General features: G+C 44.3%; 2 protein-coding genes across 4 annotated transcripts; one reads left to right on the forward strand and one right to left on the reverse strand.

Annotated features, from left to right (window-relative positions):
• Positions 1-243: 243 nt before the first annotated feature.
• On the reverse strand, positions 244-2,803 carry LOC119556121 (lysine--tRNA ligase). 2 transcript variants are annotated; one of them, XM_037868008.1, is made up of 4 exons: positions 2,647-2,803; positions 1,517-2,183; positions 502-1,449; positions 244-441 (listed from the first exon to the last, which is right to left on the reverse strand). In XM_037868008.1, the coding sequence occupies exons 1-4, from the start codon at positions 2,676-2,678 to the stop codon at positions 352-354; spliced, it is 1,737 nt and encodes a 578-aa protein (XP_037723936.1). In that variant the 5' UTR covers positions 2,679-2,803; the 3' UTR covers positions 244-351. The 2 variants fall into 2 exon arrangements, with proteins under 2 accessions (XP_037723936.1, XP_037723935.1); XM_037868007.1 differs by lacking the exon at positions 2,647-2,803 and adding an exon at positions 2,354-2,528.
• A 73-nt stretch (positions 2,804-2,876) lies between these two features.
• LOC119556402 (E3 ubiquitin-protein ligase HECW2) lies at positions 2,877-21,876 on the forward strand. 2 transcript variants are annotated; one of them, XM_037868578.1, is made up of 5 exons: positions 2,877-3,612; positions 3,673-6,185; positions 6,252-6,418; positions 17,935-18,123; positions 19,011-21,876. In XM_037868578.1, exons 1-5 carry the CDS (start codon positions 3,219-3,221, stop codon positions 20,083-20,085), a joined length of 4,338 nt encoding a protein of 1,445 aa, XP_037724506.1. In that variant the 5' UTR covers positions 2,877-3,218; the 3' UTR covers positions 20,086-21,876. The 2 variants fall into 2 exon arrangements, with proteins under 2 accessions (XP_037724506.1, XP_037724507.1); XM_037868579.1 differs by lacking the exons at positions 2,877-3,612; positions 3,673-6,185; positions 6,252-6,418 and adding an exon at positions 12,234-12,692.
• Positions 21,877-22,847: the final 971 nt, after the last annotated feature.

Raw genomic sequence — 22,847 nt, forward strand, 5'->3', positions numbered from 1 at the left:
GAATAATTTTGAATGCCAACAGTGCGGTTGTATCTAGTTTTCTACCAAGTAAATAATATGGGTAATAGTTTGATTCCTTAAAAATATATTTGAAAAACTGGAACCGAACCCCAATCGTGTTTAGTAAATTAAACATCTTACATCTTGTCTGCAGAAAGGTAAAAAATGAAAGTTTTACCCCAAATCCAACTGAAATTCGGAAATGACCACAGCTCGACACAATGAAATAACTCATTTATCACATATTTGGAAAAAAAGGTTTATTCGTTGAATAACTTAGCAACTGGGACTAGCCCGGGACCAGCGTAACGTACAAGGATTGGGGTTGAGTGGAGTGAGCGGTGGCCTCTTCTACTGCTGGGGGGCGGTGGTGGCGGGAGCTGTTTCCGCTGCCGTGCGGTTGGCCTCCTCCGGTTTCATGGCGGGGAACAGCAGCACCTCCTGTGGGATAAGCGAGATTTAACACGGATTTCATATAAACAAAACACCGTAAACACCCACCTTAATGTTATTGGAGTCCGTGAGGAACATGGCCAGGCGATCGATGCCCATGCCGAAACCGCCAGTGGGCGGCAGTCCGTACTCCAGAGCCGTGCAGAAGTTCTCGTCGACCAGCTGGGCCTCGTCGTCTCCGGCCGCTTTATCGCTGGCCTGCTGCTCGAAGCGTTCGCGCTGCACGACAGGATCGTTCAGCTCGGTGTAGGCATTGCAGATCTCCTTCTTGGCCACGAACAGCTCGAAGCGCTCCGTCAGACCGGGGATGCTGCGATGGTACTTGGCCAGCGGGGACATAATCTGCGGGTGCTCGCAGATGAACGTGGGATTGATGCAGAACTCCTCGATGAATTCGCCCACCAGCTTGTCCAGCAGGCGAGCGGTGGTGCGAGGGGCGGGGCACTCGACCTGGTGCTTGGCGCACAGCTGGGACAGGAACTGATTCGTCTCCGGCGTGTTGAAGGTATCGGCCGCTGGGAACTTAACCTGCAGCTTCTCCTCCAGCGTTTTGATCATGGAGACGCGCTTGAAGGGCGGCGTGAAGTCAAGTTCCTGCTCGGGTCCCTCTGGACCCTCCGGGTGATAGATGACCTTGTACGATCCACGGATGGCCTTCACCATTCCCGAGATCAACTGTTCGGTGATGTCCATAACGTCGGCGTAATCGGCATACGCCATGTAGAACTCGCACGTGGTGAATTCCGGATTGTGGGTGAGGTCGATGCCCTCGTTGCGGAACTGCCGACCGATCTCGTAGACGCGATCGAGGCCGCCCACCACCAGCATCTTGTGGTACAGCTCCGGAGCAATCCGCATGAACAGGTCCATCTTCAAATCATTGTGATGCGTTACAAAGGGCTTGGCAGTGGCTCCGCCAGCGATCATGTTCATCATGGGCGTCTCGATCTCCAGGAAACCGAGGCGATCCAGAAACTGGCGAACGTACGAGATGATCTGGGAAAATGGGAGAAGGTAGTGCTTTAGTTTTTGCTCGTATTCATTTAATTCATCTGATTCTTACCTTGGCGCGTACTTGGAAGTTCTCGCGCACTTTGTTGTTGAGAATCAGATCAAGGTAGCGCTGGCGGTAGCGCGTCTCCTTGTCCTTAAGGCCGAAATGTAGATGAGGCAGCATGTGGAGGCAGGGCGACAGCAGCTGGATCTCGGTGGGCATCACGGAGAGCTCGCCCTTCTTGGTCTTGCCGGGATGTCCGACAACGCCGATGATGTCGCCGCGTCGCAGCTTGGCGGTGTCCGTCTCGAAGGCGGCCTCCGACTTGTACGACTTGGCGCTGGCCATCACCTGCACCTTCACACCCTCGCCGCGCAGATCGTAGAAGATGAGCTTGGCGCCCGACTCGCGAATGGCATGGACACGCCCGGCCACGCTCAGCGTGACATTCTCCAGGGTCTCGCCCTCCTTGAGACCGCTATCGTACTTGGCAATGAAGTCCTCCAGCGAGCTGCTCACATGAAACTTGTGTGGATAGGGATCCGTGGTGGGCGAACGCTTCAGCTCCTGGACGGCGGCGGAACGCAGCTTGAAGTACTCGTTGGGCGAGATCTCCTCCTCCTCGGCTGCGCTGGTCTTCTTCTTGCCGCCGGCAGCACCTTCCGCCGGAGCAGCGGCCGCCTTCTCGGCCTTCTCCTTGGCCTTTTGCTCGGCCTTCAGGCGTCGCTTCAGCTCACTGTGGGGCGAGAAAGTGGAGTAGGTTGATATAAATAGATGGTGGCAGATGCTACCACAAGGCTGTCATAACTACGCGGGGATTATGCCCAGGAATCACTGGCTAGGACTCTGGGAATCCCTGCCACATAGTTATGACAGCCTGGCCAACGGGGCGGATGAGTAACCCACAGTTTGGTCTGCTTGCTCGGCTGCAGTTGGCAGCCGCTCACGTGGAAACCGGCTGCCTGTGGCCAAATCCTGCTGCACCTGGACCTGGGCCACGCCCCCTGCACGGTTTTAAGGACGCAGCGGGCGAACATTGTTACTTCTTGTACAAAAGCCGCAATATTTCACCAGCGGTCAATAAGAACAACAACAACAAAAAGCACTGGAACGTTGCCGTCTCAACCTAACCTCAAAGGACTGCTTGGTTGGCCGGACGAACGAATGGAATCGAATCTCGACGAGTCCGGGGCACTTACTTCTTGGACAGTTCTCCACTTGCAGCGGCCATGCTGTTACCGGTTAAGTTGCTCGCTGGTTAAGCCCGAGGATTCGAAAGGCGGCGCAAATTGCGAATGTGAAGCGCCACAAAAGTACAAAAAAAAAGGTAAACGGCCAGGGCTGCCAGATGCGGTCAATTCGATTTGGTGCTTATCCAAGTGGCCACTCCGGCGGGCAGTGGTACCGTGCTGCAGCGTGCTGGCAAATCACAGCATTGCCATCCGGTAACACTGGCTGCGCGTAAAAAATATTTTGTAGCTTTTTAATTACAAAAACTTTAATTAACAATTGATAAAATAAAAAGTCGAAAAAATAGAAGAACCAGTCTAATGGCAGTGAGCACGGAAATGCGCGGGTCGAAGGGCAGCAAAGGTCACAACGCCGAAGTAGAGCAACTGCAGCTGTAACTGTAACCGTTAACCCTGGGCAGGGCGCGGGGGCAGGGTGGCATTGCTGGTAGGGGTAGGGGCGGACGCAGCGGAAGAGGAAGAGAGGTGGGGACGCCAAGCGGAAGAGGAAGAGCACATCTTGAGTTCCGGAGTCCAGCGAAATGGAGCCACCAGCTGCTCCGGTGGCCCTAAAGCCCTTGGCAGCATCTTCGTCATGCCTGGCGGACAGGAGCCCAGTGGATCCCATTGCAGCCAGGTCGCAGGAGGAGGAGGAGGAGGAAGAAGAGGAGGAGGAGGAGGAAGACGATGAGGACGAGGAGGATGATCCCAAGGAGGAGGAGGCCTTCTACGAGGCGCGCAACGGCAACGAAAGCGATGAACTAGAACAGGCCTTCCAGAGTGCCCTCACCCTGACCAACGATGTCCAGGTGAGTGTCAGCGAGGCGGAGGAACAAGAGCAGCAGCAGGATCAGGAGCAGCCATTGTCATCAGGGAACCAAGAAACGGAGGAGCAGCTGGGGGCCTGCGCACTGGCCAGCCCACCAAGTGAAGCATGTAAGTAACTCGAGCATAGAAAGCCAATTCATCCACTTATCCATCCTTCCCTACTTACAGCGCCCAAAGAGGAGAAACCCCCAGAGTTCAGGGAGCCCAAGGAACCCCGCCACCAGACCCTGCTCTCCACCAAATCCTGCGAGACGCCGGCCAACAATGCCACGCTCTCGCCCACCAACTCCTACAACGGCAGCATCGGCAGCGATGGTGGCAGCAGCGTGGGTGGTGGTGCCCGTCGCAAGTCCTGGACTCTGTCGCCCCAAAGCGGTGGCTCCACGCCCCTCAGCGGCGCCAAGAAGAAGACCAAGGCGGGTGCTTCGCCCGCCACCACATTGTCGAATGCCAATGGAGACGGTTTTAATCTGTGGGTGGCTCGCGAATGCTTCGAAACCGTGCCCGCCGAGATGGTGGATACCCTGAGCATGGCTGAAGTGGATGAGGAGGTCGAGGAGGAGGAGGACGAGGAGGCGGCTGCTGTGGAGAGTCTGCTGGGGGCAGCCGCTGCCCTTCAGGCCAGTACCCATGTGCAGCGCCGTCAACAGCAACAACAGCAACAGAAGCAGCAGCAACAGCAACAGCAACACCATCATCATCTCCGGCAGCCCTCGCCACCGCAGCATCGCCCGTTGGAGCGCTCCTGGCCGCCGCGGGCCGTTGGTCGGGATCTCAAGCTGCAGGGCGATGTCTTCCAGTTCGACATCCTGGACACGGACGAGCGACTGACCGAGGAAATGCCCCAGGGCAGTGGCAGTTCTAATAACTCACCCCTGGCCACGCCACCCGTGCGATTCAAGCCGCTGCTGAAGAAAAAGATCGGTCCGGACAGCTACATCAACACGATCAGCACACAAAAGGTGCCGGTCCATCAGAGCTATGAGTTTCCCACCTTCCCCAGCTCCTCGGGTGTTGGACACTCGTCCTCGTCGCCAAACAGTCTGCAATTCCCGTATCTGCGTCAGCACCGTCCGCTCACTCGTGCCCTTTCCAATGGCAAGGCCAGCTCTTCGGAGGAGCAAGCCTCGCCACGTCTCCTGCTGTCACCGAAGCGGCCGCGGAGTCCTCCCTCGGGCTGCTCCACGCGCAGCGCCTCGCCCCTGGATCTCAGCCTGAGTCCGGAGCAGCACTCGCCCACCAGGGGCAGGGGAGTGGGTGGCGCACTTCAGGATGCCGTGGCACCAGGAACGCCAACCTTCCACGGCCAGCGACCGCAGCAGCGTCTGCTGAAGCGTGTGGGCGGAGGAGCCGGAGCTGGTACCGCAGGGGGAGCCACTGGATCGCCCCTGGTATGTCCGCCCACGCCCACTCACCATGCCCGACGGCATGCCCGCCTCCAAGCCGTCACTGCCAACTCTAGCCTCGCCAGCGGCGGAGGGATCCCAGTCCCATCGGATCCCCCAGCCGTTACTAGTCATTTGGATTACGTCTACCTGCAGGATGGTGGCCAGGAACAGGGTCAGGAGCCGCCTGACGAAGTGGTGCACATTAGCAGCACTCGTCTGCCATCCATCCCAGAACGAAGTGCAGCAGCAGCTGCGGCGGCGGCGGCAGCAGCAGCTGGAGCAGCTCTAATGGAACCGGGATCGGGCACGGTGTCCGGAACAAGCGGAGCTGGAGCCGCGGGAGAGCCACCACTGCCACCGGCTTGGGAGGCGCGCATGGATAGCCATGGACGCATTTTCTACATCGACCACACAACGCGGACGACCTCCTGGCAGCGACCAGGAGCGGCGCCCAGTGGTGGACCAGCGGGAAGAGAGCAGCACCATCGCCAACAGCTGGATAGGCGGTATCAGAGCATCCGCCGCACCATTACCAATGAGAGCAGAGCCGCGCAGCTTTATAACCTGCCTCCATCGGCCAATAGCGGCGCCAATCCCGGTGCTCCGGCTGCTCCTCCCCCCGCCTCGGCCATCCATCCCGCTATTCTGATGCTCTGCCGTCCGGATTTCTATTCCCTGCTGCACACCAACGAAGCTGCGCTGGCCATCTACAACCGAAACGCGGCGCTGAAGCACATGGTCATGCGCATTCGACGAGATCCGCAATGCTTCCAGCGGTACCAGTACAACAAGGATCTGGTGGCGCTGGTCAACACCTTCGCCCAGATGAGCAGGGAGCTGCCCTCCTGCTGGGAGACCAAGCTGGATCAGTCGGGCAAGCAGTTCTTTATCGACCACCAGCACCGTCGCACCTCGTTCATGGATCCCCGCCTGCCCGTCGAGTGTCCGCGTGTTGTGCGCCATCGCCAGCAGCATACGCAGCAACAGCCGGGCGTGGGCTACTACTATCCGGATCTCGTGGATGGGAACTGCCTGTCGGCCACCAGTGGGCATATTAACGCCAGTCCCGGCTCCTCGGTGTCCGGAGTGCCGCCCCTACCTCCGCCCAGGCCCTCATCGTCCTCGTCGTCCTCCGCCAGGAGCAGCCATGGACATGGCCACAACTGCACCACCACGGCAGCCATCGCCTGTGCCCTCAGCATGGATCGCTCAGCGGGCGGAGCAGCCGGAATGGCCGGCGTGGGGGCCACAGCAGCCGGGTACGAGGATGTGCCCATTGCCTACAACGAAAAGGTGAGTCTGTTGTTTGCTCCCAATCCTCCTAGCCCTTTTTTATTTAATCTCTGTTTCACTCTCAAGGTTATCGCTTTCCTGCGTCAGCCGAACATCCTGGAGATCCTGCGAGAGCGCCAGGGCCAGCACACCATGTCCCGCCCGCTCCGTGAGAAAATCAATATCCTGCGGGTGGAGGGTGTTCCCGCTCTCGAGAGATTGGGGCATGACCTACAACTGACCATTTTGCTGAGGTGAGTGCACCGACCTGGTTTTTTTTAGCATTAGGAAGAGCTGTTGGACTCCATAACTTGAGTTATAGGGGTTTGGTTCTGATGTGGGATACCTCTATGCGTTTGTAGTTGAATTTTCTTATATTCCAAATTTAAAGTTCTTCTTTATAACAAGAATCGATACTTTACCCCTTTCATGTTCGATTTTTCCGTATTTTCAATGGTTTTCGGATTAGGATCCTAAAACTCAACTTCTAAGGGTCAAAATTTTACCCCCATTTCATGTTCGATTTTTCCGTATTTCCAATGGTTTACGGAATAGGAACCCAAAATTCAACTTCTAAATTCCATAACTTTGCTAATTGGTTACCGATTTTAGAGGTTGATACCTCTATGAGTTTGTGGTTGAATTCTCTAATGGTCTACATTAATATATTTTTTTTAAAAGAGGGTCGAAATTTTAACCCTTCCATGTTCGAATTTTCCGTATTTCCAATGGTTTTCGGAATAGGAACCCAAAACTCAACTTCAAAATTCCATAACTTGGGTAAATGGATCCCGATTTTGAAGTGGTATACCTCTATGAGTTTGTGGTTAAATTCTCTGATATTCTACATTAAAATTTGTCTTTTAACCGATAGTAAAAATGTAGACCCATTTTCATGTTACATTTTTCTGAATTTCCAATGGTTTTTTAGAAAGGGATCCCAAAATTGATCTTCTAAATTCCATACCTTGAGTCATTGGATCCTGATTTTTAAGTGTGATACCTCAATGGGCTCTTGGTTGAATTCTTTAGCTTTTTCATTCTACGTTTTCCAAAACTTTTAAAATCCCAAAGTGGATACATTTAAATTGTTAAACAGATAGTTCAAAACATGTTTATGTTAAAAACTTGTTTTATATAAATATGTTCTTACCGGGGGGTTAATTCCTTAAGAATCTTGTTCACTATTATATTCGATGCACTTTATTATTTACTTATTACCTCTTTAAACCAATAATAAGCCTGCCAGACAGCTGGAAACCCTCGGAACTGCCGTGGGTCTAATGAACCCCTCACATGACGCACCGGTGGCCGTCAGCCAATGGCTCCACCTGCACTTGACGAAGGTTCCCCACAGCCAGGGCGAATCCAAAACCAAATCCAAATCCGAGTCCGAATCCACCTGGCCTGAAATTGCATTGGTGCGTCATTTTGCTGGCTCGGTGCGGATTAGTTTGGTTTTGGCTGTGGATTTGGTGTTGTGGGTTTTTGACTTCGGTTCTGTTGGCTTCAATCGATTTTGGCGGCGGTCCTGCTTGAGTGCTCCGCGAATGAGTGTGTGTGTGGGGTTTAATTGCTTTTAAAAACCGTGTCGAAGGTTGTTGGCTAATTTTCCAAAACGCCAAACACGTCCAACAAAGCAAACGGACCAACCACCTCACCACCTACCCACGGCAAGGCTAGCACTTCGTCTTGGCTTCTAATCTCATTGCTTATTGTCTAATTGGCCGTGTTTCTTCAAAAGTACTCACATCCACCGCCGCCCCGCTCTGACCACAAAAATGGAGGAACTGCATCCGACATGCAGTGGTGCTGGCCTTAATCTTAATCCCAATCTCGGCGGCAGAAAAATGGAAATGGAAATTGAAGTCGAGAGATTAAGCTTTCAACTTGTCGATTATTCCGCGGCGGCCACCAATAATTCCGATCGAGCCGTTTAATTGCATTTCAATTAGCCAAATTGTCGAGCTTCATTGGGAAAAGAGCCGTGGGAGTTTTTGCTCTCGTAGGAGAGGAAATATTAAGTGGGAGCAATATTCATTCATATTCATATTATAGATAATCAGTTTATATTTACTATAATGTTCACGTTCTAGGAGGAAAGTCACCTAAACTTGACGTTAAGCTTTAATTTAAACAATTATAATTTTGGGCTAAACTTAAAACAAAACACTTGAGAATACGCATTGAAAAGGGTCACAATCTACCTAGTCAATCAACTTTGGTTGTAATTTTTTAAAGGTTCTTAATAAAGACAAGCCATCGATTGATAGAAAATATAACGTATAACGATAGCATTTTAAAGTGTACAGAATATGTCTGTGCAATTGGGTTTAAAAAAAAAATCTTGAAAGAAAAACATGAAATTCAATCTCTCGACTGGCCCATATGAAACGTATTGCCTCGTTAAGAATTCCAGTAAACAAGCTTGTTAGGAGAAATATTTACACAAGCATTTGAAACCGTTCGGATTGGGGAAACACATAAAGTGGATTGCACAACTCCCCGTAGGACAGGCTTAGATCAGAATTCGCAGCCCCAGACAATCTGCACTTGGTCATTACTCATAGGTTCGAATGAGGTAACCCCCCTTCCTCAAAACGGGCTGCAATTAATAAGCCGTCCATCTATTTACCTACACATTTCGCCAGTTGGTTAAATGCTTTTACATTGGTGAATTACCTGAAATAATATACATAGATAACTGCAGATGGGTATTTATTGAGCGATCTTGGATATTTACTGCCTGGATGGGGGCATTCCAACTTCGGGGCAGCCACGCCCCCTTTTCGGGCAGGGCAACGCCCTAAAGCCACAGCAGCTGCCCCATAAATATGGCACTCTCCCCACTAATCCGCTAATTCTTCCCCCTTTTCCCCCGGCTCACAATTTAACCCAATTCCAAATGAAGCATAATTTATTGGCCAAACGGGGAACGAATACTAGCTGTGCAACCATCGCAACTCCAATTCCATTTTTAATTTCGAGTCCCTACCGATCGTCTTTCTTTTTCTGGCGGGGGTGTGGCGGTGTCGTCATCGTCATCAGCCAGTATTATCATTATCATCGGCACCCTCGCTGGTAGTCTCTCTGGTAATCGTCATCGTTGAACTTCGTCGCTGTCGCCAAGGCATCGACAAGTTTTAAATGATCTTTCTTGGGGTATATCTAATTTCCCGAAGAAAACCGAATACTAAACAAAATATTTGATTATATGTTTTTAATATAAGGTTATAAATTCAGATATTCAACATGTTTTCAAACTATAAATATAGCTTATCAAAATCAGTGTTGGGAAAGGTAATACTTTTTGGTACCCAAAAAATAATAATAACAAAATATTTACCAAGATCTATTTTTTAAAATGTTTTAAATGCAGGGGCTTTATTTTTTAAAACTTGGCTTATATAACAGCGTTTTTTTTTTAAGAAGTAGGTGCAAAATATTAATTTAACCAGTGTCGGAAAGGGTTATATTTTTGTTTTATTAATATGGTTAAAAAACAATGCAAATAACTAAATAGTTTTAAATATTTAAGTACCCTACCAACGTAGGTAATCTTATTTTTTTAGGGTCAATGAAAATAAATGCTTTAGTAAGTTAAAAAATATAAAATTATTTATTGTACCTAGTTATACGAGATTGTACCTAGGTACTTATGTGAGTATTTAGATCCTTATGAACACTGAATAATATAATATATTTTATTATGTTTAAAGTTAAACTTTAAAACATTTTTGCTTATGTATTCTTATATACTTAAAGATATAAGACATCCAAGTTTTATAATGCATACGAGTAGTTCACATTAGAGTCCAAACATGATAACAAAGTTTTAAGGGTATTGGCATTTTCATGATTTTCTTTGGAGCAGGAAGTTGGCGGTGAAGTTGGGTTAACTGCTGTTTGCCGTTCAAATTTGACCCGTAGAAGGGAAGGTTCGCTTTTTTTTTAGTTGTTGCCGTTGTTCGTTGCTTGTTTACAGTTCATTGGGCTTTTGGGCGGCTGCGCATGCGTGCATGCGCTTAATTTTGTATGGGGACATGGGATCATTGAGGCATTGGAGCATTGAGGGATTGGGGCATTGGGGCAGGGCAGGAAGGGCAGGAAGGGCAGGCAGGGCAGGCACACATGGAGACAGTGGCCGGCGTCTGTTTGTGGTGTGTTTTCGCTTTCTGTTGTGGCTGGCTTCCGTTTTGGGGCGTGCTAAATGCGGGGCGTGGCACTAGTTCCAGTTAGAAAGGGAGTGGGAGTGGTCGTATAAGTCGTCGTCGTCGTCGTCGTTGTCGCCCTCGTGGTGGAGTGATGAGCGGACAATTATAACCATGACCAACGCCACACACTCACCCACCCAAATGCCATGCGAGTGGCTTGGAATCGATGGGATGGGGCTGTCGTCGATCGTTTGAAGTGCACTCCTCATGGGGGTGACTCAATCCCAATCGGTGGCAGCGAGTGCCGATTCCGAATCCGAACCCAAACAAGAACCCGAAACCGACCCCAAACACAAACCCGAAGTCATGCCGGCAACAGCTGACAGGCGGTACAGTGTAGCCAGGTCTTACGATTATGGAACACCTTAGAATGCTATTTAGATATCATTTTTAGTAACCCACCAGTTATAACAATGTTACAATGCAAAGTAACATACAAGTATTTTCTACTTGGAAAATAATCTTTTATTAGGGTTTCCAGAAACTAAAGTTCAGGTCTTAAGGAGAATATTTTTTGGTGTGATAAGAAATCTTAAACATTTATTACATTACATTCATTTTATAGTATTTTAAATGATTTAGGAAGTTTTAAGAATTAATTTATTATGCACAAAACTTTTGCTCGAATTTTGATGATTTTTCGAAAAATTTGTGTTTTTGAAAAACGAAATTTAAAAAAAAAAGATTTTCTTATAAAGTAAAATAAAATAAAATCTGTTGTACCTTCGTTGTATTTAAAGTGTTGTAAGATTTTATGGCTTTTTATTTATTATCCACAAAATATGCTTGAAATCTGCTTTATTTATATGTTTTCCAAGTTTTAGACAGCGGCACTTTGATTTGCATTTTTGTAAAAAGGGATTTTTTACCATTATACTTATATTTTCATCAATGTGGTATTTAATGGGGTTTGGAAGTTTTAATAATCAAAGGCTTTCGAACAATATGTTTTCAAAATTCTAAGACCCCTTACCATTTGTGTTATTTGGTTATTTATTTATTATCCCTAAAATCTGCTTCATTAATATATGTTCGAAGTTCTAGACAGCGGCACTATGATCTTTATTTTTATAAAAAGGGTTTTTTTTATAATGGTATACTTATATTTTCATCTATATTAGTGTGGTATTTAATGGGGCTTGGAAGTTTTAATAATCAAAGGCTTTCTAAAATTAAGTTTTCAAAATTCTAAGACCCCTTACCAGTTGTGTTATCTGGTTATTTATTTATTATCCTTAAAATCTGCTTCATTAATATATTTTCCAAGTTCTAAACAGCGGCACTATGATCTTTAATTTTATAAAAAGGGTTTTTTTTTATAATGGTATACTTATATTGTCATCTATATTAGTGTGGTATTTAATGGGGTTTGCAAGTTTTAATAATCAAAAGCTTTCGAAAAATAAGTTTTCAAAACTCTAAGACCCCTTACCATTTGTTTTTTCAATCCTAACCACCTTTGTTGACCACTGTGCAATCGCTGCTGCTACTTGGAGTTCGGCGGCGACGTCGTTTGGGGCAGCGCTGCACCGTCTCGCGATCGCGATCGCCGCCGCCTTGCACAAAGACCGAATAACAAAATCACCAACGAAACCAAAACCAAAACAGAACTAAACGATACGAAACGAAACGAAAAGCCGACCGAAAACAAAACCAGCGAATAATTAAATAATTTCCTTTGCCGCTTAAATTGAATTGAATTTCATATTTATCGGTTCGGCGGCTAGACAAACGCCAGCATTCTGCAATCGTCGGTCACTGGGGTAGCATACAACCAAATACCAAATACCAAATACCATATAGCAAATACCTTATAGCACATGCTGTACAGCTTTCGATCGGGGAGCATAAAAACCACCCTTTTCTGGAAAGAGTGAGAGTTTGGAGCTCTGTTTTTTTTTTATTATTATTTTATTTTTGTAATACATGTATGTATAGAGTTTTTGTTTTGTTTATCTGTGACTCCGCCGGTTAACGCTCGCCGCCGCTGCCGCCGCTTCTGCCGCCTCCGTTGCGACTTGGCTCCGTTTTTTCCGTCGGATAGTGAGCTTCTATCACCAGAAGCGTTTCAACAGCCGCAGCGTGAGCACACATCGTCCCGTTTCCGATTGACCGCCTAGCAAAACCGATTCTACCCGATACCGCCCTAACCGATACTAACCGTTTCGCGCCTTTTCCCTACCGGTTAGCGAAATAACCGCAAGGAGCTATCTCTCCGGTGTTCTCAGTGATGGTTAACTTTTTGGATCTTAAGACTTTGGGCGCACAACAAAATGGGCTTTCTGTCGAAGGCTGCCTACATCGTGTGGGCCGTGTAAGTAGATCATTTGGCAATCAAAAACCCTCTAAATACCATCTGGAAAATTCCCCCTGACCTCTTTGAGTCATCTTTGTATGGTTGTAAAGTACCCTCTGATAAGCAAACGATCGGATTAAGGGAACTTTTTCTTTAAATCCATAAAACTTTTTTTAGGAACCCCAAATTGGTTCTGTTTATATTAGTCGCATAAATGGTTTTGTTAAATAACTTAAACTTATTTACCAATTATTTTGATTGCATTTATATTGAAAAATATATATACCAAATACTAAACAAGGATATAAGTGGAATTTTAAACTCGGGAACTAACTCTACTTTATTATAGAATTCTTGGATTCTTATGTGTATTATATTCTATTTATTGAAGTTTTTAGAAAACTTCAATTGAATGTATACAATAGCAAGGATACTATATAAAATTAGAATATATAAAAAATAAGAATTTAAAAGTTATTGTCTTTTCAGTTAGTTTATTATCTTATCTGTATTGCTATATTTTAATTTTATCTCATTTATTGGAACTATAAGAAATTTTCTTAACTTCTAACTATTTTGTTCAAATTTAATGGATATTTCCCCGATGAAAAAAAGCAAGTATACGCTAGAATCTTAACTCAGAAGCTTATGTCTTCTGGTAGCTTTGCTGTATTAATACTTAATAGATTCTGTCTTGTTTTTATTGTATCCTAACTATTAGAACTTTCCCATTTTAACCTTTTATTTAAATAGGGCTTATCATCTTTCTTATAAATGCCATCTATGTCCACACCAAGTAGTATTTGTTATTTCACAATAATCTAATACTTTGTTTTTGAGTCATCCAAGAAGTGTTTACTCATCTATTGGCCAGTCTCCCATTTCCCATGCACTTCCCACAAAAAGTGGCTTGGCTAGAAGTGCAGCGTATGCAAAACGAGATCACATCCTGTCCCAAATCCCCCTCCAAATCCCTCTGTTGCATCCGATTTTGTTTACCATTCCGCCGGGCCTGCACTTTTCTATCCGTGGAGATCGGGTTCCAGCTGGCGACTCCTCCGGGTCCCATTCCATTCCCACGTTGCAGCTCTCTGCCTTTCCGATCCGATGGATCCCCAACTCCCGGTCCCTTGGGCTTTCAGGAATGCTGCGGAATGCCAAGTAAACAGTTCGCACAAATTATGAGTAATTTGTGTGATGGCGATGTGGGAACCCATCACCCATCACATATTTCTGTCCGTCCCATTGGCTCTATTATTATGGCGAGTGTCCAATTGCAGAGTTCCATGTCATGGGATCTCAGGGCCTCAAGGATATGTTTTGTTAGTTGGTTAGGTTCAAGTGGTTCGCTTACATTACACAATTACTTTGTTGGACCGAGCACTTAGTTTGTAGCTTATCGCGGGGCATACATTTTACCAATTAATGGGGCAGTGTTGCAACTATTTTGAGTGATTTTGGATTAGATTTCGTTTGCCCAAGAGTTTTAGGAGAATGCTCGTTTGAAACGCTTTTTAAAGGGGTTATGTTTGAAAACACTTTATAATCTCTTGCCTTTTAAAAACATTTTATTAGGAAATCCAAACGTTAACAATCATTTTTAGCTAGTCTTGGTAATATTTAAATTTATGTTTCAAAATCCGATTTATTTTTATAATCCCTATTAGAACTCAATAAATTTTCAAAATCCTATAAATTTTTTTTAAATAGTCCTTGTTTTGTTTTTTTTTAAATAGGACTCTCTTGTAAAAATGTGAATTTATTTTGTATTCTAATAAAATAAATATAATATATAGTATTAAGTCTATTAGATCTTTAACTTTGTTATATTATAATTAAAATTGTACATGCTAGGTTGATTAATTCAAAAAATTCATAGATTTTATTGACATTTTCGGTTGTGTAAATAGTGAGGATGACAGGATAGGATGGATGTTAAGGTATTACTTTTTCGGGCGTAAAACCCATATTCTTTTGCCAATCGTTGGAACTGAAACATATTAAATACATATTTATTAAAACTGATATGTTTTCAGTGAAAAGCAGATTGAAACCCCCAAAAAACCCTAAGATATGTATTCTCATACCCAAAAGAAATATCCAACCACAAAAACTCACCCGTAGGCAGCCGAGAACCCAAATGGGTTAAGGCTCCATTATCCATTATCGCCGTCGTGCTTATCAGCTTATCGCGGTATCGGTCGCACCTTCCTGCTGCCCCCCAGTGCATCAACTCGGAATGGAATCGAATCGAGTATAATGTGGGGACCCGGACCCAAAATCAGTCGCCTGCCTGCTTCAGTTGGATTCGGATTCGATACCACCGAAGTTATCGCTTGTGTTTGGAGTTATTTTTACTTATGTTTTTGTTTTTTTTTTCGGTTCTTGGCTTTTTGTGAATTTAGTGCACTGCTAATTGAGAATCCATTTCGGATTTACAACCCATCAAATGGGTCTCTTCTCCAAGTTCGTCTACACCTTCCACATGTGGGAGAAGTACGTGAGTCGCCACATAAATATATTTAAATGTTGTTTTACTGTTTCGACGACCAGCATAAAAGCGCTCTGCTACCATATCATATCATATTTCATATACAAGTATGTTTGGAGTGCCTCCAATTCCAAATATTTAGCGAATAATTTGTGAAATGTGGGTAAAGTCGGTGGTGCATTCATAAGTATATGATAGGATATAAAATATGCTGAGGAAGTGAAGTGGGGGAACTGTAATAAAATATAAATTGTATCTGAGATCCCCGAGCGCTCATTCGTTCCCGCATAAATGGAATTATTTTTGCGGACTGAAAGATTATTGAATAAACTTGGCAGTTCTTCGGAACAAATCTGTCTAACAGGCCTGTTGCGATTTATACTTTGAATTGACTTGTTTTAATTCAATTGTAATCTAATTGTAATTGTAGATCATCTGAAGAAAATATGGAACTCGAGTATAATATATGATAACCGAAATTAGCTTGCATGATCATTAATTGATCATATGATCCGATGATCATCATTATTGATGATCATCAATAATATAGTATGGATCCCAAGTGGTTAATAATATGAATTTCTTATGCAAACAGTTTAATATGATCATTGTATAGTTAGTATTTTTTGTTTTAGGAAATAATATACTATATATATTTAATAGTTAGTTAGTTGGTTAGTTGATATTCTTAAGCAAATATTTTAATTTGATAATTAAAATGTTAGGATGATTAGTTAAGATTATAAATAATATAGTAAAAATCCTCATAGGTCAATAACGGCTACAGAAAGAGTTGTTCTTAAGATATCAAAGCCAATCCCTTGGTATTTCCGCGTTTGTGTGGGCTTTCTCTAGAAGCAAAGTCAGTGACCCAGAGCGATTGCATCAAGTGTTTATAGATATTCCCGCAATCCGGCCACGCCCCCTTCTCCACTGCTCCCCCACCGCCCACCGCCTATCGCTCAAAGGCCCCGCAGAATGGCGATCGATGGTTCTTTGTTGTGGGTTTGAAGTGGGTGTCACCACAAAACGCGCGTTTTATTTTTATTTTTTCCCCCCATTTAATTTGCGTTAATTGCAGCTTCCTGTTGTTCCAATAATTTTGCAAGAATTTCATTAGATTAGTAATTTGAAAGTAATTTGACACGGCATGTGTGCGGCCATTAATTGATCCGTTTCCATTTCCATCTGCCGAAAAGTATTGCTAATGAGCCCCAAAAAGGAGGGAGCTCCAATTGCCGAATTAGTCACTTCCGAGCGGGGCGATAATTGCAGGCAAAACGACTGTTACCGTTGTCACTATCCATTCGATACGATCTCCAATACGATACGATCCGATCGCTCCCCCCGAAAAAAATTAATACATTTATTTGTAGCAACTGCGGTTGACCGCCATAATTTGCGTTATTAATTGGCCAATTTTCAATTTCAAGTTGAAGGCCGCCAGCGCGAAAAGCAAAAGGCGCGACCAAATAGCAATTTAAATTATGGATTAACTACTTAGAATCGGAACAGTTAATATAGCCAGACAAAAGCAAAAAAAAGCTGGAAGGAAAAGTGTGTTCTGGCTTTTGGGCGAAGGTCGCCTTTGACCTAATCGATTGCATTGATTGAAAATCGAGCTATTCTTCCGCCTGGCGGTGAGAAAACTTTGGCGGTCTTTGGTTTTTTTTTTATTTTGAGGGGTAGAGATAGGGGTGGGCGTGGCCAGTTGGGGGGAGGGGGCGGAAGAAAGACTGCGCTGGGCTCTTCTAAAATGTATTCAAGGCGCGCATATTAATGCCCCTGACAAATCACTTGCCCTCCCGACCTTTTGCATTGGTCATCTCTGGTCTGATTTCATCGCCGCTGAATTCAATGCAAATGGTTCGACACCACCAGAATCGGTTCTATATATAGTATGTGTATATATGTCGCCGAGTGACGTATCAGCCAGCTGCAATCGTATGATTTTCAGCCTGAACAAGTGTTTTAAGATTGATACGTAGTTGAAAATTTGCAATCATTAGGGGGTCCAATTAGTTGTCGGATTTTAATTGATTACTATTACATTTTTCAGCCGTTTTATGGGTTCTTTATGAAGTTACCAACGATTCTTATGGCTATTAGTGAAGATACAATCTTATTAGTTTCGAATATTTTGTTTGAGTCTATAAGTCTTTTCTATGATCTTACAAATTATCATAGTTTAGGTTAGATTTTATGCTATAGAACACTTTCTTTTTTGAATCTTTTAATCTATCTATATATAGGTTCTTTAGGTTCTTTATTTAACGATATTTGGTTTTTCATCTTTAAAATATATAAACTATCTACTCTAAACCAAGAATCAACGGACACCGAATTTCACTTAAGTGAGACTGTTATAATACATATTTTAAGATATAATACAAAAAAGCTTCTATGTATGACCCATCTCGTTTAGTTTTTCTCTCGGTGGGAGCCCATATGGCTAATCCAAAGTCCGAACCGCATTTATCTCCTTTAACCGCTATCAACGCTATCAATCCCCATTTGGATTGGCGTCCTTTCCGGGCTGTCGGATGTGCTGGTGCTCTGCTGCGTGGGGGCTAATCAATTGTCGGATTAGCCATGAGCAATCAAAAGCACCGCTGGAAAATGACGCCACCAGTGGCGGAGAGTTCTGGCCGTAGATTTATGGCCAACCCCGTAGTTAATCGCTGTTTTCTTTTTTTATTTTTTGATAGAGTGCAACTAATTTTACCTTGTATCTAAACGATTTTCCACCTTCTATCTCCTCCCACGCAGCCTGTTTGAGCAGGAGATCATGAGCTATGTTCCTATCGAAGAGCGCAGTCCGCAGGGATCGCCGGTCCTGAGTTCCCGAATGCCGCAGCGGGCGCCGCCTCCGTTCCGCAGGGATTTCGAGGCCAAGCTGCGCAGCTTCTACCGCAAATTGGAGTCCAAGGGCTATGGCCAGGGGCCCCACAAGCTAAAGTAAGTATTTGGGGTGGTGAAAAAGGTTTTTATAAACTTGTACACCGAAAAATAGTAGTATTCCCATTCTCTGAAGAACCCTACTTCGAGATAATCCCTTCTAAATTTGAAATTTTGCTACGTTGGTATCTAAAGATAAGCTATAAAATTCTATATCTTTGTTTCCAAAGGTCCAATTGGTATGTTTTTATGTGTGAACGTACTCAAAAAAATTTTCCAATAGAAAATGGGTTGTACCTCGAAAAACAGTAATTTTCGCATTCTCTGGAGAATCCTACACTTCAAGATAATCCCTTCTAAATTTTAAATTTTGCTACTTTGGTATGCAAAGATTAGCTATAAAATACTATATCTTTAGTTTCAAAGGTCTAATTGGTATGTTTTTATGTGTGAACTTACTTAAAAAGATGTACTAATATAAAATGGGCTATATACATTGGTACTTCGAAACAGTAATTTTCGCATTCTCTGGAGAGCCCTACTTCGAGATAGAGGGATTATCCCTTCTAAATTTTGAATTTTGCTACTTTGGTATCCAAAGATTAGCTATAAAATACTATATCTTTGGTTTCATAGGTCCAATTGGTATGTTTTTATGTGTGAACGTACTTAAAAATATGTACCAATAGAAAATGGGTTATATATAATTTTCGCTCTGGAGAATCTTACATCGAGATAATCCCTTCTAAATTTTTAATTTTGCTTCTGTGGTATCCAAAGATAAGCTATAAAATACTATATCTTTGGTTTCAAAGGACCAATTGGTATGTTTTTATGTGTGAACGTACTTAAAAGATGTACTAATAGAAAATGCAACCAAATCTGGCCATGAACCTGAAAAACTCCCAAGATTGAGCAAAACTAATCCGGTAATCTCTTCCTTTCAGACTGCACATCCGCCGCAGCCACCTGCTGGAGGACGCCTTCCGCCGCATCATGTCTGCCAACAAGAAGGATCTGCAGCGCGGCCGCCTCGCCGTGCTGTGGGACACGGAGGAGGGCCTGGACTACGGCGGACCCTCGCGCGAGTTCTTCTTCCTGCTCTCCCGCGAATTGTTCAACCCGTACTACGGCCTGTTCGAGTACTCGGCCAACGACACGTACACGGTGCAGGTGTCGCCGCTGTCGGCATTCGTGGACAACTGCCACGACTGGTTCCGCTTCAGCGGCCGTGTGCTGGGATTGGCCCTGGTGCACCAATACCTGCTGGACGCCTTCTTTACGCGACCCTTCTACAAGGCGCTGCTCCGCCTGCCCGTGGCGCTCAGCGATCTGGAGTCGCTGGACAACGAGTTCCATCAGTCGCTGCAGTGGATACGCGACAATGACATCGGCACCGGCGTGGATCTGGGCCTCACGTTCTGCGTCACCGAGGAGCTGCTCGGCCGTGTGGTGGAGCGCGAACTGAAGCCGGGCGGCAAGAACATCATTGTCAACGAGAAGAACAAGAAGGAGTATCTGGAGCGGATGATCAAGTGGCGGCTGGAGCGCGGCGTTCAGGAGCAGACGGAGTCGCTGGTGCGTGGCTTCTACGAAGTGGTCGACTCGCGCCTCGTCTCCGTCTTCGATGCTCGGGAACTGGAGCTGGTGATCGCCGGCACCGCTGAGATAGACACGAACGATTGGCGGCTGAATACGGAGTATCGTTCCGGCTACCATGACAACCACCAGGTGATCGTGTGGTTCTGGCAGGTCATCGAGCGTTTCAGCAACGAGCAGCGTCTGCGACTGCTGCAGTTTGTGACTGGCACCTCGAGCATTCCCTACGAGGGCTTCTCCGCGCTGCGCGGATCGACGGGTCCGCGGCGCTTTTGCATCGAGAAGTGGGGCAAGCCGAATGCCTTGCCCCGCGCCCACACCTGCTTCAACCGGCTGGACCTGCCGCCCTATCCCACGCCCGAGCTGCTCTACGAGAAGCTGCTGCTGGCCGTCGAGGAGACCAACACGTTCGGCATCGAGTAGGCACGTGATATTGCACCTCAGCCTCACGTTGTAGCACCCAAAAAAACACACCCGAAACGCTTTATTTCCATTTTAGAAGTTTTTTATAACTTACCTAAGTCTAGGAATTCGGGGTGATGCAGAAATTCCTGAAAAGGTTTAAGTTTTCATTCCCTTGCAATCAAAGGAATTGAAATTTTCAAAGGCAACTTGCAATTTTAAAAATATTTACACTTTAAAAGATTATTTGGTTTCAAATGTTAATCCTTAAATTTACTTCAAGTTGTATAAAGAGTTAGATAATGAAATGTATTCATAATCTTTATTAGTTTAACATTTTTTAAAGGCATCTTGTATTTGAAATATTGATATTTGCTAAAATATTTGGTTTCAAATGCTGATCCCTAAATTTACTACTAGTTATATAAAGAGTTAGGTAAATCAAATTTATTTCATAACATTTTGTGAAAAGTAAGTTGGTACTTTAAAGTTGTTGAATTTTTTAAAGGCAATTTGCAACATTTGAAATAATTATACTTGCTAATATGTAAATGCAATTTATTTCATAATCTTTTGTGAAAAGTTTGCTGGTACTTTATAATTGTTAGCTATTTCTAGACGCCTAAATAATACATATATAAATTTCATAGGACTTCTGCAACACCCCCGGATTGTACTGTAGTTATTTATATACGTAGGATACCCGTCCCCCTCAAAAAAGAAAGACAAAAAGTGAAAAGCCTAGCCATAGAAAGACTAGCTACTTTAGGCATGTCACCCCACTAGTTCGTAGACAATTTGCCTTCGCCTTCGTTTGCCGTTCATTGAATGGAAGTTACCTCAAGAGCAAAACGGCTTGCCAGCGCCGCCAGTCATTAGTCCTAAGATCTACACGTACACCCCGTATAACCCGTAAGCCTAAGGATCCTTCGCTTGACTCTGCCCGACTTACAATCGAAATTGAAACGATGCCAACTGCCTCTAGAGAAATTTTCAAAACGTAACCGCTGCTCCTCCAGATTCAGATTCAGATACGGATACGGTTACGGTTTAACAGGCGCCAAAGATTGAGAGCAGAGCAACTCTACTACGCCAATACTTAACTAGCTTATAATGTTGTCTTAGCCTTAACTCGAATTCCAACTCAAATTTGAACACTCCCTAGATGTGTGCATTCCAAAATAAGCGTATTGTGGATGTCAGTTATTATATAGCATATATATATATATATATTAATCCCTCTCTCCTTCAACCCAAAAAGTACGTAAATTGTTTTTTAATTTATGTACGAACCCTTTAACTATCCGTGCGGAAGCTTCCCTGTGCATCCTCGCCTGCCACTTGACCAAATCTCTGGCCAGGACAGACTGCACATGGCAGCTCCCGGCGGGTTAATATGGTATATTATATATACAACAATTGGCTGCTGTTTTGCCAACGATTACAAATTGGTCCAGTGCGTTGCTTCGGCTTTATTGGTTCTTTCGGCGCATAAATTAATATGGATTTATATATTTAACGAAATCATACAAAATTCAAAAACGTAGCTAATTGAAAAAACGAAAGCAAACAAAAAACATTTTTTATTATTATTAGTATTAATCAAAAGCGAGAACGAAACGAAAAGATAACTAAATGGTGATTTGTTTACATGTATTTTTGGCATTAGTTAATACGGAAAGCGAAAGAGACGGAGAGCCAGAGACGGAGAGAGACAGAGCGATAGACATGGAGTCAGTGAAAGAGACAGAGATAGAAAGATATAAAACGCTTTTTGAACTACTTATTGATAAATGAATTGTTTTAATAAAATATTAATGTGCGTGTATTTATGAACAAATTAACTATAATTATAAACGAATAAATGTGAGCCTTTTACTTCAAAAGCAAAACCGATTATTGTGGTTGTTTATGAACTTGGGATATATCGGGGACAGCAACCATTGTCCTAAATCAAGTACTAACCGTTTTGAACCGCTAAAAAGCTAATAAATTGGTCCCAGCTATTTTCTAGCTATTTTCACATATTTCAAAGGGTACTGGTCAAGATATCGTCACAAACAGGCTCATTTTTGCAGTCAATGCTGTCAAGATAGCGTCATAAATAGGCTCATTTTTGCAGTCAGCAATGTCAAGATAGCGCCACAAACAGGCTCATTTTTGCAGTCATTGATGTCAAGATAGCGTCACAAACCGGCCCATTTTTTACAACCAAAAAGTCAAGATAGCGTCACAAATCGGCTCATTTTTGCAATCGGCAATGTCAAGGTAGCGTCATAAATAGGCTCATTTTACAACCAAAGTGTCAAGATAGCGTCACAAACAGCCTCATTTCTGCAGTCGATGTTGTCAAGATAGCGTCATAAACAGACTCAATTTTGCAGTCAGAAAAGTCAAGATAGCGTCACAAACTGGCTCATTTTTGCAGTCGCCAATGTCAAGATAGCGTCACAAACAGGCTCATTTTGCAGTCGATGTTGTCAAGATAGCGTCACAAACAGGCTCATTTTGCAGTCGATGTTGTCAAGATAGCGTCACAAACAGGCTCATTTTGCAGTCGATGTTGTCAAGATAGCGTCATAAATAGGCTCATTTTTGCAGTCGTTTATGTCAAGATAGCGTCACAAACAGGCTCATTTTGCAGTCGATGTTGTCAAGATAGCGTCATAAACAGGCTCATTTTGCAAACATATTTGGTGTATTTTAGACAAACTTACCACTCTTTGCGAATTTTGGAATAAATTCGAATTTTTCCTGAAAAGAGAAGAGAGACCCCAAGAGTT

This window comes from Drosophila subpulchrella, chromosome X (assembly GCF_014743375.2).
Source record: "Drosophila subpulchrella strain 33 F10 #4 breed RU33 chromosome X, RU_Dsub_v1.1 Primary Assembly, whole genome shotgun sequence".
In the NCBI taxonomy this organism is placed as follows: Eukaryota; Metazoa; Arthropoda; class Insecta; order Diptera; family Drosophilidae; genus Drosophila; species Drosophila subpulchrella.

Excerpts from the sequence above, each read along its gene's own strand:
- LOC119556121 (XM_037868007.1), bottom strand. The coding sequence starts at position 2,484 with ATGTTCGCCCGCTGCGTCCTTAAAACCGTGCAGGGGGCGTGGCCCAGG. Across the intron at positions 2,184-2,353 it reads CCGAGCAAGCAGACCAAACT|TGAGCTGAAGCGACGCCTGA; the intron begins GTGGGTTACTCA and ends CTCGCCCCACAG. Across the intron at positions 442-501 it reads CGGACTCCAATAACATTAAG|GAGGTGCTGCTGTTCCCCGC; the intron begins GTGGGTGTTTAC and ends CTTATCCCACAG.
- LOC119556402 (XM_037868578.1), top strand. The coding sequence starts at position 3,219 with ATGGAGCCACCAGCTGCTCCGGTGGCCCTAAAGCCCTTGGCAGCATCT. Across the intron at positions 6,186-6,251 it reads CCATTGCCTACAACGAAAAG|GTTATCGCTTTCCTGCGTCA; the intron begins GTGAGTCTGTTG and ends TTCACTCTCAAG. Across the intron at positions 6,419-17,934 it reads CAACTGACCATTTTGCTGAG|CCTGTTTGAGCAGGAGATCA; the intron begins GTGAGTGCACCG and ends CCTCCCACGCAG.